Source organism: Leptodactylus fuscus, chromosome 5 (assembly GCF_031893055.1).
Source record: "Leptodactylus fuscus isolate aLepFus1 chromosome 5, aLepFus1.hap2, whole genome shotgun sequence".
NCBI lineage: Eukaryota > Metazoa > Chordata > Amphibia > Anura > Leptodactylidae > Leptodactylus > Leptodactylus fuscus.
In genome coordinates, this window is record NC_134269.1 from 132276985 (window position 1) to 132298041 (window position 21057).

General features: G+C 41.3%; 1 protein-coding gene across 3 annotated transcripts in view; it reads right to left on the minus strand.

The window, feature by feature from the left end:
- The window catches only part of MDFIC (MyoD family inhibitor domain containing), a 78508-nt gene that overhangs the window by 45023 nt on the left and 12428 nt on the right, over positions 1-21057 (minus strand). For all 3 annotated transcript variants that reach the window (XM_075274289.1, XM_075274288.1, XM_075274285.1), the window contains exon 2: positions 17405-17556. In XM_075274289.1, coding sequence (XP_075130390.1) covers positions 17405-17498 — 94 coding nt within the window. In that variant the 5' untranslated portion in view covers positions 17499-17556. The remainder of the gene's footprint in view (positions 1-17404; positions 17557-21057) is intronic.

Genomic DNA, 21057 nt, shown 5'->3' on the forward strand with positions numbered 1-21057 from the left:
CTCAGTAGCGTGTGTAACCTCCACATGCTTGTATGACCTCCCTACAACGCCTGGGCATGCTCCTGATGAGGTTGCGGAAGGTCTCCTGAGGGATCTCCTCCCAGACCTGGACTAAAGCATCTGCCAACTCCTGGACAGTTTGTGGTGCAACGTGACACGCTGGAGGCGCCACCAAAAGACAGGCCATTACACCAGGAGACGTGGAGGGGGCCGTAGCAGGGCAACAACTGAGCAGTAGGACCGCTACCCCCGCACTTGTGCAAGAAGGAACAGGAGGAGCACTGCCAGAGCCCTGCAAAATGACCTCCAGCAGGCCAGAAATGTGCATGTGTCTGCACAAATGGTTAGAAACTGACTCCATGAGGATGGTTTGAGGGCCTGACGTCGAGAGATGGGGGTTGTGCTCAGGACGCTTGGCGCCAGAGGGGTTAAAGCCCCTGACCGATGCGGGCACCGGCTGGGAGCATTAGCGCATGGTGTCTACTGTATAAAAAAGTTCAACACCCGGCATCTGCCGTACTAGTACGGTGGATGTCAGGAAAGGATTAAAGGGATTCTATCATTAGAATCCTGTTTTAAGCTAAACCCATGTTGGAATAGCCTTAAGAAAGCCTTAAGCCTTAAGAAAGGCTATTCTTCCCCGCGCAGCTGTTCCTTAGATATCCCGATTTTTGTCCATATGCTAACTAGTTTTCTCGCATCACTGGGGGCGGTCCCCAGCACTCAAACAGCAATGAGGGCGCCCCTTGTGCTGCGAGAAAACTATCCAGCACCGCCTTCTTCTTGTTCACTGCCTCTGCTGCTTCTTTCTTATTCGGCCACAGGAAAATGGCTGACTGCGCATGTCCATTGGCCATTTTCCTGTTGCCTCTACTGTTTGACCACAGGAAAATGGCGACAGACATGCGCAGTTGGCACTTTTTGAAGACGACGAGACGGAACAAGGAAGAAGAGGCGAACAAGAAGAAGGCTGCACTGGATAGTTTCCTCACCCCCAGTGCTGTTTGAGCGCTGGGGACAGCCCCCAGTGCTGCGAGAAAACTAATTAGCACATGGAAGAAAACAAGGATAACTAAGGAATGGCAGCGCGGAGGAAGCATCTAAAGATAGGCTATTCCGACGTGGGTTTAGTTTCAAACGGGATTCTAATGAAATCATCCCTTTAAAATGTTCATGTTTGCTTTGCTATAGTGTGAAAGAAGCGGTTCCATGAGTGATTGACATCTCCTCCCTGATAGAACTGCCACCTTGATTTTATAGCTAAGAATGAGCAGAGACTTCAATAAATAATATATAAATGATCTATAAATTATACTGAATCTTTTCCCATAATCTTTTCCTATACATCAATCTGCTCAGCTACTCCTACGCTATAGAATGCTGCCTGTAGATTGCACTTAATTTTCCTGGTGACAAGTTCCCTAGACATTTTGGACTATAGTATGCTTACAACTTTGTGGAAACAGTTTAGTACAGACCCTTTTCTATTCCAGCAGGACTACATTGCAGTGCACAAAGCAATAAAGACATCACCAGATGAGTTTGGTGCAGAAGAACTTGAGTGGTCCACACAGAGTCCTGACTGCAGCCCCATCAAAGATGAACTAGAATGCAGACTGTGAGCCAGAGCAAAATCATATGCTTTAGGTGTGGTTCCTACTGCATTAATGTTTTGCTCCTTTGCTAAATAATAAGTGTGTGAAAGGAGATTCAGCAGATTGTTGTAAAATAGCTGTTTATTAGGTTTGTTTCTACTGTTTTGCTACTTAAAAAGAAAATGCTTGTTGACTTTGCTGTGAGGCATTTGGGGGTTGCAAAGTCTCAGCTTAACACTTCAATGAAGAGTTAGCTAGTGCCCCCAGGAATTTAGAACAACTAAGCAAATACATTTTCTAGTATCAGATTAATCAAGTAAATTGTTCCATAAGACACTTTAGTGTGTCTCATACAAGCTGCAGTTGTTTAGATGGAATGAGTCACAGAGAAGGTATGATAATTAATACGTCTTGTAAATAGCTTTCTCCAGACATAAGGAGAATCATATGGACTTTGCTTTGATTAAAAGCCTTTCCGATGTAAATTCACTCACACTAGAATACAGCCTGCAAGACATCAAAAATAAAACTCTTCAAAATATTTTTGTAGATTTTACACTCTCTCATAAAATTTCAGCCGGAGACCAACAACAAATATAATTAGTGTACCCTAAAGGGAACTTGTTTTTATAGGATTAGACAGCACATGATGCTAGCAGAGTGGTCAACTTTGTTGTATTTTAATAACCGAAAGCCTCAGGGTAGAACAGTCATGACTGAGCCCAGTCCACACGTCAAAGAGCAAATTATTCAGTCATAGAAATAACTTGCATTAAAAAGTTTACTGCATGAATCTACAACGAACAGCAACTATATACAGGACATTGTAGATGGTGGACTGTGTTCAATGAACACGATGAATGAGGCCATCACAGACATTTCTGCAACAAATCTGCTTCGGCTGAATTATTAAAAACAAAATAACAACAACAACAACAACAACAACAAAAAGACAGCTTAGTGTCGGTTTGTAGGAGATTAACAAATATATTCCAGCAATTTCAACCACTTTTGGCTGCAAAGGGTAACACCTATATCTGCCACAACTTTCTATAACAAGCTTAGGTTACTCATGTTGATGTAAGTTGTTTGGAGTTACTGCACGTGTGCATAATGTGCTACTGGTCACTGGGAGGGAACTGTTGGGGTACACCAGAGGTGTCCGATGGCTAAACATGGGGACAGATTTCATGGTTATCATCCTACAACCCATTTCCTTATTTATGACTATTGCTACTTTGAAGCTTTTTAGTTGGAACATTAGGGATACGAGCCACATCAAGAAGAGGGTCATAGTGCTGTCACATATAAGTCGCCATGCATTTCCATAAAGTATGCAAGGAAAGCACTTAGCCCCAGGCACAGTTAGATATTTGAGCAAACCTTGGGTACAATGGTCTAAACACTCAACATACACATTATACCCCAGGGCATGTTTCTTTTGGTTCATAGGAGTTTATGCTAGGAGGCCAACCAGACCATCTTGGACCCAGAGGGTAAATACATATTTGTCCATGCTTTCATTAATTGATGGCACCTTATCCTGGGCCTACAATTACAAACACCACCCTCCCTCAATACTAGCTTTTCCATACTCCATCAACCTGTCCTTTTCCCTGCAAGAGTAATACATATGGGAGGCTACAACATAGTCCTGGATCTATTGCTGGATAGATTACAAGACCAACAAGCTCAGATTGGATTCCTCTTGGGAGACCATGCCTCTGGGAAAGTTCTTTGGGAAGGTGGGTAGGAAAGCTTTTGGCAAAATAGCGACCCAGCTGACAGAGTGTACTCTTGTCATTCACTTGGATGCCATACCACGGATAGATTATGATTTAGGGAATGCATTTCTATATATGTGGCCATTGTAGATATTCATTATATAGAGAGGGAATTACTCTCCACTTTTCTTAGAACTCCAAACTACGCAACAGGGACAAGATCTGAATGGCGAGTTCACCGCTTTTGGCTCCAACTCACAGAATAATTAGAGAAAATATCTGATCAACTGTAGGTGTTTTTAGAATTACGAGAGGGTGCAGTTGACTCTGGTCTGCTCTAGGAAACCTTAAAGCCATACTTATGGGGATATCTTAAATCTACCATCTTCTTTATCAAGAGAGAATCTGCAGGCCATGAGGACAAGCTAGTTCGGGAGTGTAGTGAGAAGAGGAGGGACTTTGTAGCTAACCCAAGGGCATCAAATAGACTGGCCTAGCTGCAGGTGGGCCATAAGCATTTGATTCATCTGCAAGAAAAATTTAAGCGGAAATTGTTCTTCTCTAAACAGTCCTACTTTGAATTGGGTAACCAATTGGGGAAACTCTTGGCCCACATTGTCCATCAGAATACTGCATCCTTGGCTGTTCTTAAAATTCACTCCTAGAGTGTGGAGATACTGATAAAAACGACCACAAATTATCACGATTCCAAGGCTTTTAAAAACTCGATTCAACTCTACTCCCAGCAGTTTAACTGCTCTCAAGAAGATTTGTAGGCATAATTGGATGTGGTGAACTTTCCCCAATTAACCAATGATGACCGACAATTCTTGAGCTTGGACATCACTGATGTCATATTAGATTCGAACCTGTCTGATATGGCTAAATGGAACTAACCAGACCTAGATGATCTCCCTTTAGAGATATATCTTGAATATTCTGCACAACTGCAACCCCCCATTTTTAGAAATGTTGAAGGTCGTCCTTGATTTTCCTATTCTGTCAGACTCCCTATATGATGCTACAATAGCGGGGCTTCTGAATCCAGGCAAGAATGGAATTCCCCCTGAAATGTACATCTTTTAGGCTCATTTGGTTAATAAATGTGGATTACAATTTATTAATGAAAATTCTAGCCACACGATTCAACTCTGTTATTCTAAATGTAATCCACCCTGACTAATCTGTCTTTATTCCAGGCAAGAGCACCTCAAACTATACTCAAAGGGTGCTGATAGTTTCCCAAGTAGGAGAGACTAGAGGAGAACAATGGGCATTGGCCTTCTTAGATGCAGTCACAGCCATTGATTTTGTGGAGTCACTGCGCATTTTCACCCTAGCGATAAAACCTTTGGCTCTCCAGGTGAGTCAGAATCCGGTATATTGAAGGGTATCTTTGGGTGATAGAGAGGACCTTTCTCTCTACGGCTATCCAGATACCGGAAGATTTCTGCCCTTTATCAGTACCATTACCAGTAGTTGAAGAATATATACATATATATCTCACTCTATCTATATCACCAATGTCATTCATAGGTCTCATGGGAAGAATGTTTAGCCACTGCTGGGCTATGTGGAATCTAAATGAAACATATGGGGGATCTTTCTGCTGTCCACTCTAGGTCGTGTTAATATGATTCTCCTTCCTAAAGGTCTGTATTTACTGGATTGGTCCCCACAACTTTCTTTAAACAATTCTTTTATAATTCCGATCAAGCCATAAACTAAGCATGAGTATCAAAGATCCAAGGCCCAGTGTGGTATGGCTGAACCTGACTTCTATTTATATTTCTAGGCTGGCCAGGAATATGCAAATCTGTCTCCCAAGATATAAACAGGGAGACAGTCCCTCTGTTATGTTGCCCTCTGTGGGAGGCCTCTCACTTTTACCAAATCAATTCTCTCTAGGTTGCGCTGATGAAGTCCAACCAGACAAAAATGGTGCCATCCGTAGCTGAGAAATTAATTTGGTTATAACCCCGCATTAGGCAGTACAGACTTCTGGGAAAGTCGGGCATGATGTTCAGGGTGCTTCCCATAGAGGGCAGCATAACAGAGGCACTGTCTCCCTGTTTACATCTTGGGAGACAGATTTGAATATTCCTCCCATGTTCCCTTGCAGTAGAGCATCTATGACTGTATACGTCCCCACAAACCTGAAAAGGTGGTCTCTCCCTAAGGATGGACGTTATCCCCATAATGTAGGCTGGCCAGCTCAGTTTTCTTGATACATGGACCCAAGGCACTGCTTCGGCATCCATGGAGTACTACTAGGCATTACATTTAGGTATATTGATACATTATAGTCAGTGCTGGAGAAACCAACCATGTTACTCCATCGTCTTATTATTTCATAAATGGTCAGCACAGATGTAGAAGGCTGCCAAGGAGATTTCTAATATATATATTTAAATATATAATTATATATACACATACAACTGTTATTAAGACAGTCCACATTTATTCTTAAACATAACATACAACAGTGCCTTAGGAGTCTTATGTAACATCAAAAATGTCAAAGATGTTTGATAAATATGGATTATAACAGCAAGCAGATTTAAAATTTGTGCAAGTCATGTGGACAAAGTGTATGTTGCGAATGATCACTCTTTATTGTTTACAACAATTAATATCATAAATTGTTGTCTCTCCATGGCAGGCCTTGACAAAAATTACTTGTGACAAGGAACTAAAATGAAATTGCCTGAGGACATCAAAAACACTGAATTTAATGTGTAAAAAAAATATTAAAGATCCATCATCCAATTCACTAGCAAGCAGTCATCACTAGAATTACCAGCATGCCACGATATCATCCCACACTGCAAGATGTAAATGGAGCGATCAGACATTGGCATTTTCTGGTTTTACAATTTCCCTCAGCCTTTTTTTTTTTTTTTTTTTTACAAACTTTCAATACCACCCCAATATCTCTTTATTTTGTAAACTATGCCTGGGTTACAATGGGCAGACAAAGATGAAACACATATAGTAGTACAATTAATGTTCATGGTATTGAAACTCCAACAATGTAGCACATGCAATATATCCTTTATAAAAAGGGAGAATATAGAAACTATAGTTTAGAACATATACCCTTTTAAATTCTTTCAGTTAAAAACTCAATACAGTTTGACAAATAACTTTTTATTTTATAGAGGTAAAATAAAATACTGATTTACACCCACAAACCATTTTGTATGGTCAACTAAGTCAAATATGACTGCGGAAAAAAAAAAAAAAAAGTTAGAGAAGCAGAGTCTCTTGGAAGCAAAGATGGTCAGAGGATTACCAAAATATGAAAACCTGCATCTATAAAATGTGGAACAATGTCACCAGTAAAGTTCCTAAAGGTTAGTTCACACGCAAATTACGCGTGTGTATATTCCGTTGCGGCTGCCGTGACGGGATGCCGGTGCAGTGCACGGAATCCCGTTGTAGCTTTACGCTCCGGATTAGGCACAAATGAATGGGCCTAGTCTGGAGGGTGCTGCTGCGAGGCGGACACCGTGGCTGATTCAGCTGCGGAATCCGCCTGAAGAAAGGGCAGCTCATTTCTTTTTTCCGCTAGCGGCAACATGCCAAAATTCGCCCCCTCTTGCCCCGTGTGAACTATCCCTAAAAGTAAAAGTGCCAAGACACTAAATATTCCACCATCTACAGTATACAGTATAATATCATCAAAAGATTCAGATAATTTAGAGATATGCCTGCAGTCCAGACCTTTCACCAACAGAAAATATTTGCACATTATATGACACAAAAAACAAACAAACAGCAAGACGACCCAGAATTATGGAGCAACTAGAATCTTACATCAGACAAGAATGGGACATCATTCCCCTGCCAAAACTCCAGAAACGCGTCCCCTCAATTCCAAGGCACTTGCAGACTACGCTAAAAAGAAGAGAGGATACTACATAATGGTAGACATGGCCTTATCCCAACTTTTTTGAGATGTGTTGCTGCCACCAAATTCTAAAAATGTCAAACTTTCACCTTCTGATATGTGTCCTCTTATGAATAAAATATGGTTATATAAGATTTCCAAATGATTGGATTTTCCTTTTCTTTACATTTTACCCAGAGTCCCAACTTTTTTTTTTTTTTTTAAATCGGGGTTATAAATATGTAGACCCTATAGAAGAGATTTATCAAGCAAAATACAGCAGAATTCTGGCGTAATTTGTGCAACCCCCCCCCCCCAAAAAAAAAAAAAAAACCTGACACTTCTAAAGTGTGGAATACTTTTTAGACTCTTTCATGACTCATAGGAAAAGATGTTTAGCAGAAAGGAGGAGTGGCTTCATACTGAGGTGGACATGGCCTACGTTGCAACGGCATGTACCAAAAATGTGCCAAGATATTGCTGCATTTTTCTGGTGCAAATTAAGCCAACTAATAGTAGGTATAAACTTAGGCTAGAAAATCTAACAGTAGAACAGGTTTATCAAACAGTATCAGACAATTTAGCACAGCTAAGGCTCCACGAGACGTAAATAAGGCAATTTGCCTGCGACGGAAATCCGCAGGAAAAAAATGACAGTGTTTAACAGTAAGGGCAAAGTGGATGGGATTCTGGCAAATCCCATGCCCACTTTGCAGTAAAAACCACATTGCGGACACGCTGCGATTTCCAAAACTGGCACGGTTTTGGAAATCTTATCATGTCAATTATACCTTTGGAAACACCAGCGAAAGTCCGCAGAGGAAACCTCTGTGAACTATCTAAAGCGCTGCTGGAATAATCGCGATGCGTTGCCACCTAGGTTTTTCTCGTTGGGCTTTTTTGCTGTGGGACGCCCCATGAGGCCTTAGCCTTAAACCGTATTAGTAAATCTACCCACATGTGTTACCATATAGTACTTATTGCCCCAGTGACCATTTTAAAAGGAGTTGTCTGTGACCGATGAACGATCCCTAGAGTCTCCACTGAAATTCCTTCACCCTGCAGGAAGACCACAAGTATTGGTGGGATTCCCAGTTGTAGGGGCTTTTGGAAATTGCAAACGCATTACCTACTTCTGGATGAGTGAGGACAAAGTCCATCAAAGAAAAACTGACTTAATGGACAGTTATTCTGTATTCATCACATTCTTCTGTTACAAGTCTAATATCATATGGAATGATATGAAAACTCAATTTTTGCTGCAATAAAAGAGTTTAACAAGGGGTATATGTATGAAATGTCTCACATCACTTTGAACAAAGGATTATCAAATAAGATCATGTCATTTGTTCACCAAAATGGGCCCTAACAAAAGCTACATAAAGCAGACTATTGATGAACTCAGTTACCAGACAATGACACAACTTGTGCAATGTAACAAGCAGGCTACTGTTAGTCACTAAACAGCGCAGAGGTGAATGTTAAAATGAGCTTTGTGTTTGAACTGAGACACTATGGAATACAGCAGAATGTGATACACTGCCCTTTTCATATACAAACATGTTTATCAACCAGCTGTGGATTTCCAGCCTTATCAAAAAAGCAATACAATAAGGAAAATATAGTACAGTGAATCATTCAGAAGTCTCATTTCTCTGCTAAATGATCAATAAAAGCTTCATTACAACAAGATTAGAGACTAGAATAATCTCATATAATAACAATTCCATCTGTTGTTCCATTAGTACAGACTATTCTACAAAGCAGCATACATTCTGCAGTCAGTCATATATTGGATATTTTGGAAATCAATGGTGGCACAATTTCCCAACTGGGTTCTAAGGAACTGTAATTTTTCATGAAATATGGTCAAAAGTTCTCCAGAAAACAGTATCAAGAAGAATCATAACTGTTACAGTAGGGATGACAAACTGATCTCAGCCCTCTCAATGATGTCCAAAGTGGAGGCAAGTAAAGGCAACAAACTCCAGGCCGAATGTATCACTACATGCTATGTTCCAATCACACTAAGATTCTTTGAGGTCTCTGGATGGGAAAGGTTAGGAATTGCTGCACTAATTATACAAGTATAGGCTCATCACATATTAAGCTGCTTGTTTAAAAATAGAGAAAATAATACCCTGAGACTACAAGGCCCTTCTCTTCCAACATATACCCTGCAGCAACTACTTAATAAGGAATTGTACAATACAGCCTCAAGAGAACTACTACAGTAAAATCTTAGGAGATTATTATACATATACACTTAAAGAGGTCTTAGCTACAGATAGTTATTACTCTCCTTAGTATAAGGTGTCAGACCTCCACCAAACAGCCATTTACAGCAACTTTTGGTGTTGAAACATACACAGAGAATGGAGAATAAAGCTAACAGCTCTGACATCATTCAAGTGAATGTGAGCTGATCTGCAGTTAGGCCTTATTCACATTTCAGTGGTTTGCATCAGTGTTTTTAAACTAAAACCAGTCATGCAGACACATAGATAAAGTAATAAGGAAAGATTTGTACCAGTTCTAAAGTTTTGAAACCTCTCCTAGTCTTGGCTTACAAATACTAATGTGCAACATTGACTGAAGCAATGACATGTGAATGAGGCTTTACATCTGAGCATGGGTTTCCGTTTGGGTAGTCCGCTTGAGGACCCCCTAAAGCAGACCTGGGCAAAGCACGGCCCGCAGGCCATATCCGGCCCTCTGACTGATTCAGACTGGCCCGCACAGCTTGTCTAGGGAGGCGTGTCTTAGTGCCGGCAGGACAGTGCAAGAAGATGGAGACATGTGGTGTGTGTCCTAAGGTACTGAGAGGAGAATGTGAGATGCAGGGTGGAGAGTGTGTGTGTGTGTCTATGTGTCTGTCTGTATGTATGTGTGTCTGTGTGTGTGTGTCTCAGTAACCTAGGGGCAGAGATGGAAGGGGAATGTTATACTAGAGCAGAGATGGCAGATGGAGGGGGGGACATGAAACGGGGCAAATGAAGGGGGATATGAAACGGAGGGAGAAATGGAGGGGGGGACATGAAACTGAGGGTAGATGAAGAGGGCACTTAAGCTGGGGGGACATTAAACTGGGGACAACTGGAGGGGGCATTAAACCATGGAGGAAGCTGGAGGGGGACCAGTCTGCCTCTAGTTGCCCCCAGTTTAATGTCACCCTCCAGCTACCCCTATGGTTTAATGTCTGCTTCCAGCTTCCCGATTTTAATGTCCCCCTCTAGTTGCCCCCAGTTTCATGTCCCGCTCCAGCTGTCAATTTATTGCCCCCCTCCAACTACCCCCACTGTTTAATGTCCCCCTCCAGCTTCTCCAGTTTCATGTCCCCTCTAGTTTCCACCAGTTTAAACTGGAGCACCAGGAGAGGGACTTAATACTGTGGGGCAGTTGGAAGGGAACATTATAATGTGGGGGCATATAATGTACGGGTGACTGTAGGAGGATTATACTTTATGGGGGCACATGGAAAGATGATTGGGAATGGGCGGAGTCATCGCAGAAGTGGGTGGAGCTAAATTTGCCATGGTGCGGACCTCTAGAATAGTTTCAATTTCTTATGCGGTCTCATGGGAAAATTAATTTCCCACCCCTGCCCTAAAGGGAAACCTAATCCACATAAAAAAAGCGGTTACCTAAGCAAACCCATGGACCCCATAGACTATAATGCGGTGTGTGTAGTTTGCATTCTATAAAAGCAGGGAGAAAAGTGCTGCTTGCAGGACATTTCTCTCCGCATTTTTCATGCAGAGAGAATGGAATTGCCCAATGCAGATGTGAACGGGGCCTTAGGGTGCATTCACACTGAGTAAACGCTAGCTTATTCTGAACGTAAAACACGTTCAGAATAAGCGGCGTCTAAAGCAGCTCCATTCATTTCTATGGGAGCGGGGATACGAGCGCTCCCCATAGAAATGAATGGGCTGCTTCTTTCACTCCGTGCAGTCCCATTGAAGTGAATGGGGAGTGCCGGCGTATACGGCAAGCTCTGCTCATGCCGGAGCGTACACGCCGGCACTCCCCATTCACTTCAATGGGACTGCACGGAGTGAAAGAAGCAGCCCATTCATTTCTATGGGGAGCGCTCGTATCCCCGCTCCCATAGAAATGAATGGAGCTGCTTTAGACGCCGCTTATTCTGAACGTGTTTTACGTTCAGAATAAGCTAGCGTTTACTCAGTGTGAATTCACCCTTACTCTGATGTATATTCCTACAGTTCAAATCCAAGGCTCACATTGCTGTCCAGCAAATCCACACAGGGATTAGTACCAATAACTTTCTAACATGCTACTTATTTCCACCGCAAACTTTTTCTATAGCAGGTACACACATTTGCATAAACTGGATTTAATACAGTTTTTGATGGAACACCAAAAAAAAAAAAAAAAAAAAAAAAAACACAATTGAAATCCGTGTCAAATCAAACACATATGAATGGATCCTGAAGAAGGCTTACAATACAGACAGCCCCTTTAAGGAAGAGTACACATGACCAAAGACAAGAAAAACAGAAGAGGCAAAGTAGTTTATTCTATATCAAGATTCTTAACTAGGGCCAACCATCACAAAAGTCCACCGAGATGCCATGTAAGCACTGTAATAACAAATATCTTGCAGAAATCTGAAACTGAGGCCTTGTGCAAGTTCCCAAATCTGAGCAGTTAACAAAACAGAACGCTGAAAACCAACTTGACAAGAAGCCCAGTAAATAAATAATGAAATGAACTTTTGTTCAGAAAATGCCCTAATGTTTCAGAGAAAGATACACTTCATATTCACGACTATTTCCTGTACACATCTGGCATTTCAGCTTTATAATCAGTGACTGGGAAGCCAAAGACATTAACTCATGACTTCACACTGTACAGCAGACCTGCCAGAGGGGCCTTCCAAATTCAAGGGGCCGAGCTGCAACCGTAACCCTGATTTCTCTGACAGCAAATTCACAAACCTACAGAAAAAGACTTTCACACAAACACATTCATAGCACATGTATATAGCTATAGTCTCATTCTGAATTTTATACTAGCAAAATATCCATTGTAGCAGATCTCTGACCTGTTCACTTAGGTTATTCATAGAAGACAATACAACGTTTTATGAGAACCGCTGATGTTCAGAGAAATTATTGGCCGCTCACCAGAGAAGGTAAAAGATCACTTGGATAACTGTTCTAGACGTTAGGCCAGCACTCGTAGAGCTCATACGCGTCAGTTGCTAACACTCAAATTTCGCCTGATGTTAAGGGGTTAAACACAAAGACGATCTGGTCCCTTACTGAAGCCAGTGGAGACACTATGGATCATTTAAAAGGTCAAAAGAAGAAGAAGTCAGAAAGAACCATTTTTGAATGTGAGACAATAACCCATTCACTGCTACAAAAGGGCTGGGCTAAAACTAATAATGTAAAGCAGAAGCAAACTATCTCCATTCTCTCTCAGTATTACAGAAGCATATCTGCCAAAACTTACAATACTAATGATATTGCATTAACATTCTGGACATTCTTCATCATTTCCATGGACTGACCCTCAGTTTAACAGTGATTAGGTATCATACCCTGAAAAATACAGACATAACACTGATAATAAAATATGTTTGTGTGAGCAGGCCCTATGCTGCAGAACCATATGCTATTCTACAAGCCAAAACCTCACCCTTGCTAGCAAAATGTTATTGTGAATGCAGAAAAATGATCATGCTTTACAGATATGCTGCAGTAAATGATACCGTACAACTTTTCTGATGGCACAATCTGCTACAGAAGAATCAGCAGTATGTATAATTGTAGGAGAAAGAGCCATTGTTTGTACTAAGAGTGATAGCATCAGCTCGGAGACTGCTTACAAAAACAGTATCTGTACAAAGTTTCCATATATACCCACCAAACATGAAAGTCAGGAACTACTACATAACATAGCTTAGGAAAATAGTGATAAACACTATAGAGTTTACATCACTGCTGCAAGTGAAATGTGGATCATGACAATGCCAGAAAGCAGAGCTGAATGTGAGAACAACAGCTTACGCTAGGTTCACATCTGCGTTCAATGCGTCCGTACTATGGTTTCCGTCTTCTGCATGGCAGAAGACGGAAACCATAGATCGGGTCCGGCCGTGCGCGGCGGTGAGCGTTTTAGGCTCTCCGCCGCGAAACCGGATTTTTTTATCCGGACACAGAGTAGTGCATGTCCGACTGTGTCCGGATTATAAAACCCGGTTTCGCGGCGGAGAGCGCAAAACGCTCACTGCCGCGCACGGCCGGACAGCTTTCTCACCCATTCAAATGAATGGGTGAGAAAGACTCCTGCAGGTTTCCGTCTCCTGCATCTGTTTTATGCAGGAAACGGAAACCTGCAATAAGGAAAGAAGAACGCAGATGTGAACGAGCCCTTAAAGGGCAACTTTGGGCACATTCATTGGGAATGCTTTCTTTGTTTGTTTGTTTTTTTCATACATATTTCAGTACTTCAATTCAAGTGAAAAAAATTCTCTAAACTACTTGCCCATTGATTTCAATGACAATTCGCCTATATAGAGCGGTTTCATCATATGTGTAAAAAAATTCTGTGTCAATGAAAACAAAGAATTGGCCAAATCCTGGTATCGGAACATAAGTTAAGTTTGAATGACAGCAGGTAGCCACAAGAGGATTACCACTACTGAATGTGGCTAGTCAGAATGAGGATTCAAGGCAGTGTAAACTGCAGCAAAAATTCTGATTGCTGCTGCCAATTTCTTTGCAAATACACTTTATAACCGTACATATCTACAAGATATGCCATAAATGTCACACCTTCTGAACCTGCACTTCTATGTAGAAAAGGGGCCGCTTGACAAGCTTAATGAGGCAACTGAGGAAGGGAAAGAATGGAGAATTAGGCTGCATGTGTGTGGCTCTCGTCATTCAAAGACATGCAAGCTTCAGTAAATAACTCAGCACATTATATGGGTGTTTCTGAGTCTTCTATAGAAGTAAATGAAGAAAGCCACACACGTGCACATTCATTCATTCATTCCCCAACTTGAAGCTGGTTCGCCAGGGCTTGGGAGGAAGGGACTACAACTTTTTATATAGGCGCAGGTCCAAGATGTGGGATACATATCAGTCAGGCATTTATAGCTTAGCCTGTGTAAGGACTAGTTCACACGTGAACTGCCCGCGCGGGTTTTGACACAGAGAGAGACGCGGCGAGCCGCGTCTCTCTCTTGTCAAAACCCGCCCGCCGCGACCATCGCGGTCGCGGCTTTCACCTCCGCTGTCGGCTCAAATGAATGAGCCAACATGGAGGGTGCTGCAGCCGGGCGGAAGCCGTGCGGCGCAGCCCGTGCGGCGCAGCCCGCGCGGCTTCCACCTGAAGAAAGAGCATGTCGCTTCTTTTCTCCGCTAGCAGCAGCCCGCCGCTAGCGGAGAAAAGAAGCCCGGCGGTCTCCATAGACCACCATTATAAGGGGAGGTTTTGGATGCGAAATCCGCTGTCAAAAACCTCCCCTTATACTCACGTGTGAACTAGCCCTAAATGTCTAAGTTGGTAATACCCCTTTTAAATCTAATTAACATTAACAGCTTTATAAAGACAAATACAAATGAAAATGTCAAGTCATTGGAGGGAACTTATTAAAGGGGATATGCCATGTAGAATTTTTATCCCATATCCATAGGATGGAGGATAAATTGCTGATTGGTGTGGGTGTAACCACCAAGACCCCCTCTGATCATGAGATTGAAGTTTTACCACTGTTGTGAAGGCAGCAGAACCCCTGGTGGATGCCAACAAAGCCCAGCCCCTATTCAATTCAATGGGAGCAAATGAGGTAGCCAAGTGCTGTACCTCAGTTATCTCCTGGGTAAACAGGGGTGCAGCGGTGTCCACCAGGAATCCTTCACAGCAAAGTGTAAAACATCCCCTATTGTCAGGATCAGTGGGTGTCTTAGCAGTCATACCCCCAGCGATCAACAATTTGTCCTATATACTGTGCATGTAATAAGTACTCTGTCGAGAATTGCAGCTCAGCCCTAATCACTTAAATGGGACTGAGCTGCTGCTTTATCAGTTAACCAACAGATGTGATGTCATCAGCACAGGGAAGAGGCCAGAGCCACAGTCTATTCAGCAGCTGATCGGCAGGAATCCAGAGTATTCCTTAAATACTGTTGTGTCCCCTGACGAAGCCTGTGCGAGGCGAAACGCGCGTCGGGTGTCCAGGTCCTGTGGGTAGGCATTGGCCATTTTTTATTCATGATTTATTTTTTCCAGCTTGGTTCTGTTTGGGCTATATTATATTGGTTACACTAGGTGGATGTTTTTGTTATGGATTATGATTATTCCTTCTGGGGTATGTTACAATAACTGTTCAGCACGGTGTGCCCTTGTTTATACTTTTTTTGCACTGAGTGTTTATTTATTGTTGCAATTGCCACATTTTACCTTGCTTGGTTAGTTTATTTAATGCCTTATTAATATATTTGCCACCCACTACCTGGTTATTATTATCAATATTTGTCTGGGGTTTTTCCTCCATCTTATTTTATATGTAATTATTGTTTACAACTGTTGTTGTATTATGTATTTTTAATAAATATTTATTGTATTCGTTATCATCCTGTCTTTTTTAGACAATATTTTTATTTTGCTTTATCAGTTAACCAACAGATGTGATGTCATCAGCACAGGGAAGAGGCCAGAGCCACAGTCTATTCAGCAGCTGATCGGCAGGAATCCAGAGTATTCCTTAAATACTGTTGTGTACTTCTTAACTTATGAAGTAAGAAGTGTGTTAGGCTGAGTATCAGCAAAAGACAGATAAAGCTCTTGGAGTAGGATATAAGAAAACTGTTTAAAGTACAAAAAAAAATCAAAATGCACAAAAGATGAACAAAGAAAAAAATGAATATAAAACCAGTTACAAAGAGAGTGGATGTGTTAAAAAGATTCCCCGTGGGGGGAGAACAAATTAAGAGAGCAACAAGTAAGTGGTTGACTTTTCCTCCCCTCTATCAAACCCAAGCTTCTTTTTAAAGTCTGAAGTCCCACAGACATATATTATATACTAAAATTAAAACATTGACCTCCAACTATGGTCCAAAAGGTAGACAGGTTCAGCCATAGTTCAGGACTGATCTTTACATGTCCATTCTGCTAAACTGAGCTACTATGATGTAGTAGATCGCTTTATAACCTCTCCGTGACTTATAATGTCATTAGATCTGTCAAAAATCACATGCCAATTCTAGTCATCGGCCTACGCTAATGAGTTCAGATTCTTCGAACCCCAACCAATCAAATGTTGATGACTAGAGATAGGTCATCAATATGCATGTCCTGAATAAGCCCCTTAACAAGAATGACCACTTACCCTATGTAATGTCACAGGCTAAAGGACACGACAATGTACACAACATGCCCCGTTTGATGGCATTGTGTGCGTCAAGCTGGTCCTAAAGAAGTACAACTAGATGCATTTTTCTGGAGATCAGTAAATTATTGTAAATTTAAAGACAACCTGACAATGCTACTGACATGTCTGTTTTAGCAAATGTTTTCAACCCACACAAAGCAATAGTTCATCAGCGTCTTTTCTTAGAACACTGTGTTCTATTTTTCTTCTGTTACTCTTCCTGGAAAAATATAAACGGTGGGCTACTACTTCCACTATTCCCTTGACTGTATCCCTTCAAATTCTGACAATGTCCAATAAGTGCTGATAGTGTAGAAATAAATTTTAGGAATAAACTTTTGACAAAGGGAATGGCAACAATTAGTTGTAATGTCAGTTTGGGCTACGGCTACACATATAATAGTCACTCAACATAATAATATAATGTAGCGCCACTATATTTTAACATTTGAAATCTTACTGTTGAACAGACAGAAGTCCCAAGGCTGCCTTAGCATTATTCATACATTTCCAGAAGATGTAACAGAGGGATAACACAATGCCAGGCTCCTATAAAAGATGTGCTATCATTCCTACAAGATGGTTTTATCAAGTTTTGTCATCCTTGATTACTGTTGACCATTTCATTTAATTCCTTTCCGAATGGTGAAGACTAGGGGTTTGCTTTATTGGAAGGAATACTTATGTTATAGATATTTAAGGGTTAATCGTATATGAAATTCAAGGAAGTGCAATAACAAAGTAAGGAAGACAAGACAAGCATATAAATGTCTGAGAGATTTACCCAGGGGGAGGGAGATCAGGAGGCTCTCTTCAGCTGAAGTATCTTGTTCAGGCCCTGTAGGCCCTGGAGAAAAAGGTTCTTTCACTTGGGACATCTGCCAGGTCTCTCCACAAGAAACGCAAATGTAACCAAAGACAAATATGTAGAAAGCACTGCATGAGGAAACACAAAACACATGATTTTCTGTGCAGAATACATTGAGCATTCATAAAGAGTATCCACATCCACAAGCAGTATACAAATAGCAGTTCGTTTGATGTTCCAGGCTAATGGTTTCTGCTTACTATATGGCCAAGTCCACAAAGGGGAGAGATGGTGTGGATTTTTAGGGAAGAAATGTGGACAAAATTTTGACATCAATGGAAGATGTAAGTGGCACTCTGCATTAGGAGAGCTGTTGAGATACAGTCCCAAACCAGTAAAGTAATAGAAATAACTTGCATACCCATGTAGGTCAGATACTTATAGCGTCTTATTTATTAATCGAATGGCATAAGATGGGAGTTTTCAGTCAGAGAACTTTGTCAGACACGCGTGCTGCCTTTAGGGTTAGAGATGGTGGCTCTGAGCACATACCCAAAGTCGCAACTCTCCCTAGGACCAAAGGGAGAATTGCAGAGGTCTCTGACTGAAAACTCACATCTTATACCATTCGTTTAATAAAGAAGACACCTGACCAACTTGGGTGTGCAAGGCTTTTTTCTCTATTAATAGATTTGATAGTATTTAAAAGGCCAAAGTGGTAACTAGTTAGCCACTACCTACTTGTTATCTTCCTGAATCTTACAACATAACAGCAGTAAAGTAAGGTGAACTCACAAACCAATTCCCCATAGAAAGGACTGAAGTATTGACGATTTTAGCTGATTGGAAACTTGATTCCTTATATTTTAAAGATGCTATTCAATAACGTGAACAATGTCTTGAAATAGCAACATCAGAGCTGGGCATTTAGTGAAGTTTAGAGGCTTCAGCGCCACTCCCTGTTCTCTAAAGCCGGGTTCAAACTGAGTTTTCTGGGCCGGATTATGAAGCGGAATCCGCATCAGAATCCGGGTCAAAAAAACGCCTCCCATTGAATTTAATGGGTTCCTTTTTACACTAACAGTTTGTTCCTACTCACGGAAAAAAAGAAGCGACATGCCCTTTCTTGCCGCGGGGTCCGCAGCATGACACTCCCTCCCATCTAGGCCCATTCATTTGGGCCTAATCCGGAGCAGAATGCCAGTGCACTGTATACACTGCACCAGCATCCAGTCACAGCTAGCCATGTGAACCCGGCCTTAGGGCCTTCTGACGGACATCAGGGACCACTGCAACCTAATCACAGGCATCATGAGGCATAGACACAAGTGCTGCAATGCTCTGATGTCAGTCAGAAGACCGGAAGAAAAGAGGGAGTCACACAGAGAGAGGTGAATAACACTGTTTTTTATGTTGCCTCCCTTGGGTCCCCACTTAATATACTCTGGGGCCTGAAGAGACCCCAGAGTATTATAATAGCAGTTTCGGTTTGGACATGTTTGGTCGAAACAAAACTGCTGGTGGAACCTCACAAATATTGTAATAACTGACAGAAACAAATTCACATCACTTATCTGGGTTGACTTTCGGTTTTGGTTATTTTTTGCTTAATTGTCAAGCCCTTGTATGAACAGTGTCTGAACAGAGTTCCTTGGGTCCACTAGATAACATTATTCTGGGAGCCCACCCGCTTAACTACACCATACTACTCTTTCCATTATTAGCCTGGGCCCAGCAGAGGAACCTCTGGTAATCTGTTTAGTCAGTCTGACATTAGATATGAATATGGGCTCACTCTAGTGAATGCCTAGAATGTTTGCATTGAGCAGAATATACATTGTAACAGGACATTGTGGCATCTGCTATAAGTAGTACACAATGAGATTAATAGTTTTAATAGTTTTTTTCCCCGTAAATGGAATGTGGGAAAAAGCAGTAGACCTGGTCCATCTTGTGATTTTTTTTCCTGGTTAGTAATAAATATTTTTCTTGCCCATTTTACCCTCTTTTATCCCACTGAATATGTAATGAAGATATCGGTTCTTGGCGGCATTACTTTATACTGTACTTGCAGATCAAGGCTACCTTGAAACTTTTTCTCATTAATTGTATTGAAGTCCAAATGGATGCATTGAGTTATATGAAATATTGCAGACTGTAGCTGTTACTCAATCACAGTGTAGCCCAGGCCTTACCCTTTAAATTTAATTTGCCATATTTCCGCCCATCTTTCCAATCTATGCAAAAAAAAAAAAAAAAAAGAAAAGAAAAAAAGTTCCTCTGTAGTCCCTCCCAAGACATCATACAGTACATCTGAAGATACCCTCTCTCTGCTTAGAAAAGTGGTGGTAAACATCTTGATGTAATTCACTTCCTTGCACCACATTTTCCAGTACCAGTGCTCTTTGTCCCATATTCATATGACAATTCCAGCTCTAGCAATAGCTTAACCCTAGCAAAACCCTACAAATGTACCCACACCACAGTTACAGTAGGTCATATTTACCTACATGGAATCTGGGCTAGTATTCATGTGGATCGGGCCAGTATAGTCTTGTGTCTGTATGATGCTGTTAATCCTAGTACAGAAGTCACATCTACAATATACAGAAGACTAAAGCTGAACTACATTGAACACTCATACCAGTCAGACACGTTAGATGGCAAAATCAATCAAAAGATGGTGCTGGCAATAAGTTCCTGTCAGATAGAACTGACACATTATTATTATATTAGATTATTATTCTACATGCCAGTCCTTCCTCCCCCAATGATGCTTTATAGAGCAGTCAGTCTTTCCCAATACACAGGTCACACCAAAACTGCTTTATCTGCCAACATATGCGCATAGAGGAATTATTGGCTGAACAATACGGCGTGGATCTTAAGAGAAAGCTGCTTCTAAAATCCAGACACTTTTTGGGTGGGTTTCTTTTTTCAGCCACTTTCCTGAAAAGTACATACCAAATAGTAATAGAATGTATTGGGAATTATATTTCCCACAAATCATTTCATTTAAATGCGAAAATCAGCTTGTAAAATGTTTCAACACGTGACCTTCATTTTTTTTTCCACAGATCATTTTATAAGATAAGTATTGTGAAAATACACATTACCCAATGAAATCAATGCGGATTATGGTGCAAAATATGAGCTTATTACGTAGTGATAAATGTTGTGTGGCCATAACCCGAGGCTCTATACACATCAGTCTAAATTTACTAAGAGGGCGTTCACACTACCGTTGGTGTCCGCTCAGCTGTGTCCGTGGCTATTGTCCGTACAAGATTTCAACAACGGACACTAACTGGTCCATTTGCAATTTCCATTCATTTGAATGGGATCTTATCTTGTGTCTTTTAGTGTCTGTTTACACCCATGTCCGTTTTTTAAAGCGGACAAAAAAAATCCTACATGCAAGACTTTTCTGTCCGTTTTTTTTTTTTTAACATTGAGGTCTATGGGCAACGGACATATAACGGACAGTAACGGATAGCCATAGGTTACTGTCTATGTCCGTTATGATAGGTGTCCTTTTTTTTTTCTTAAACGGACACCTTCTGAGCAGACACCAACGGTAGTGTGAACCCTACCTAACAGTTATGCAAACTTACACAGGCAGTCTAAAA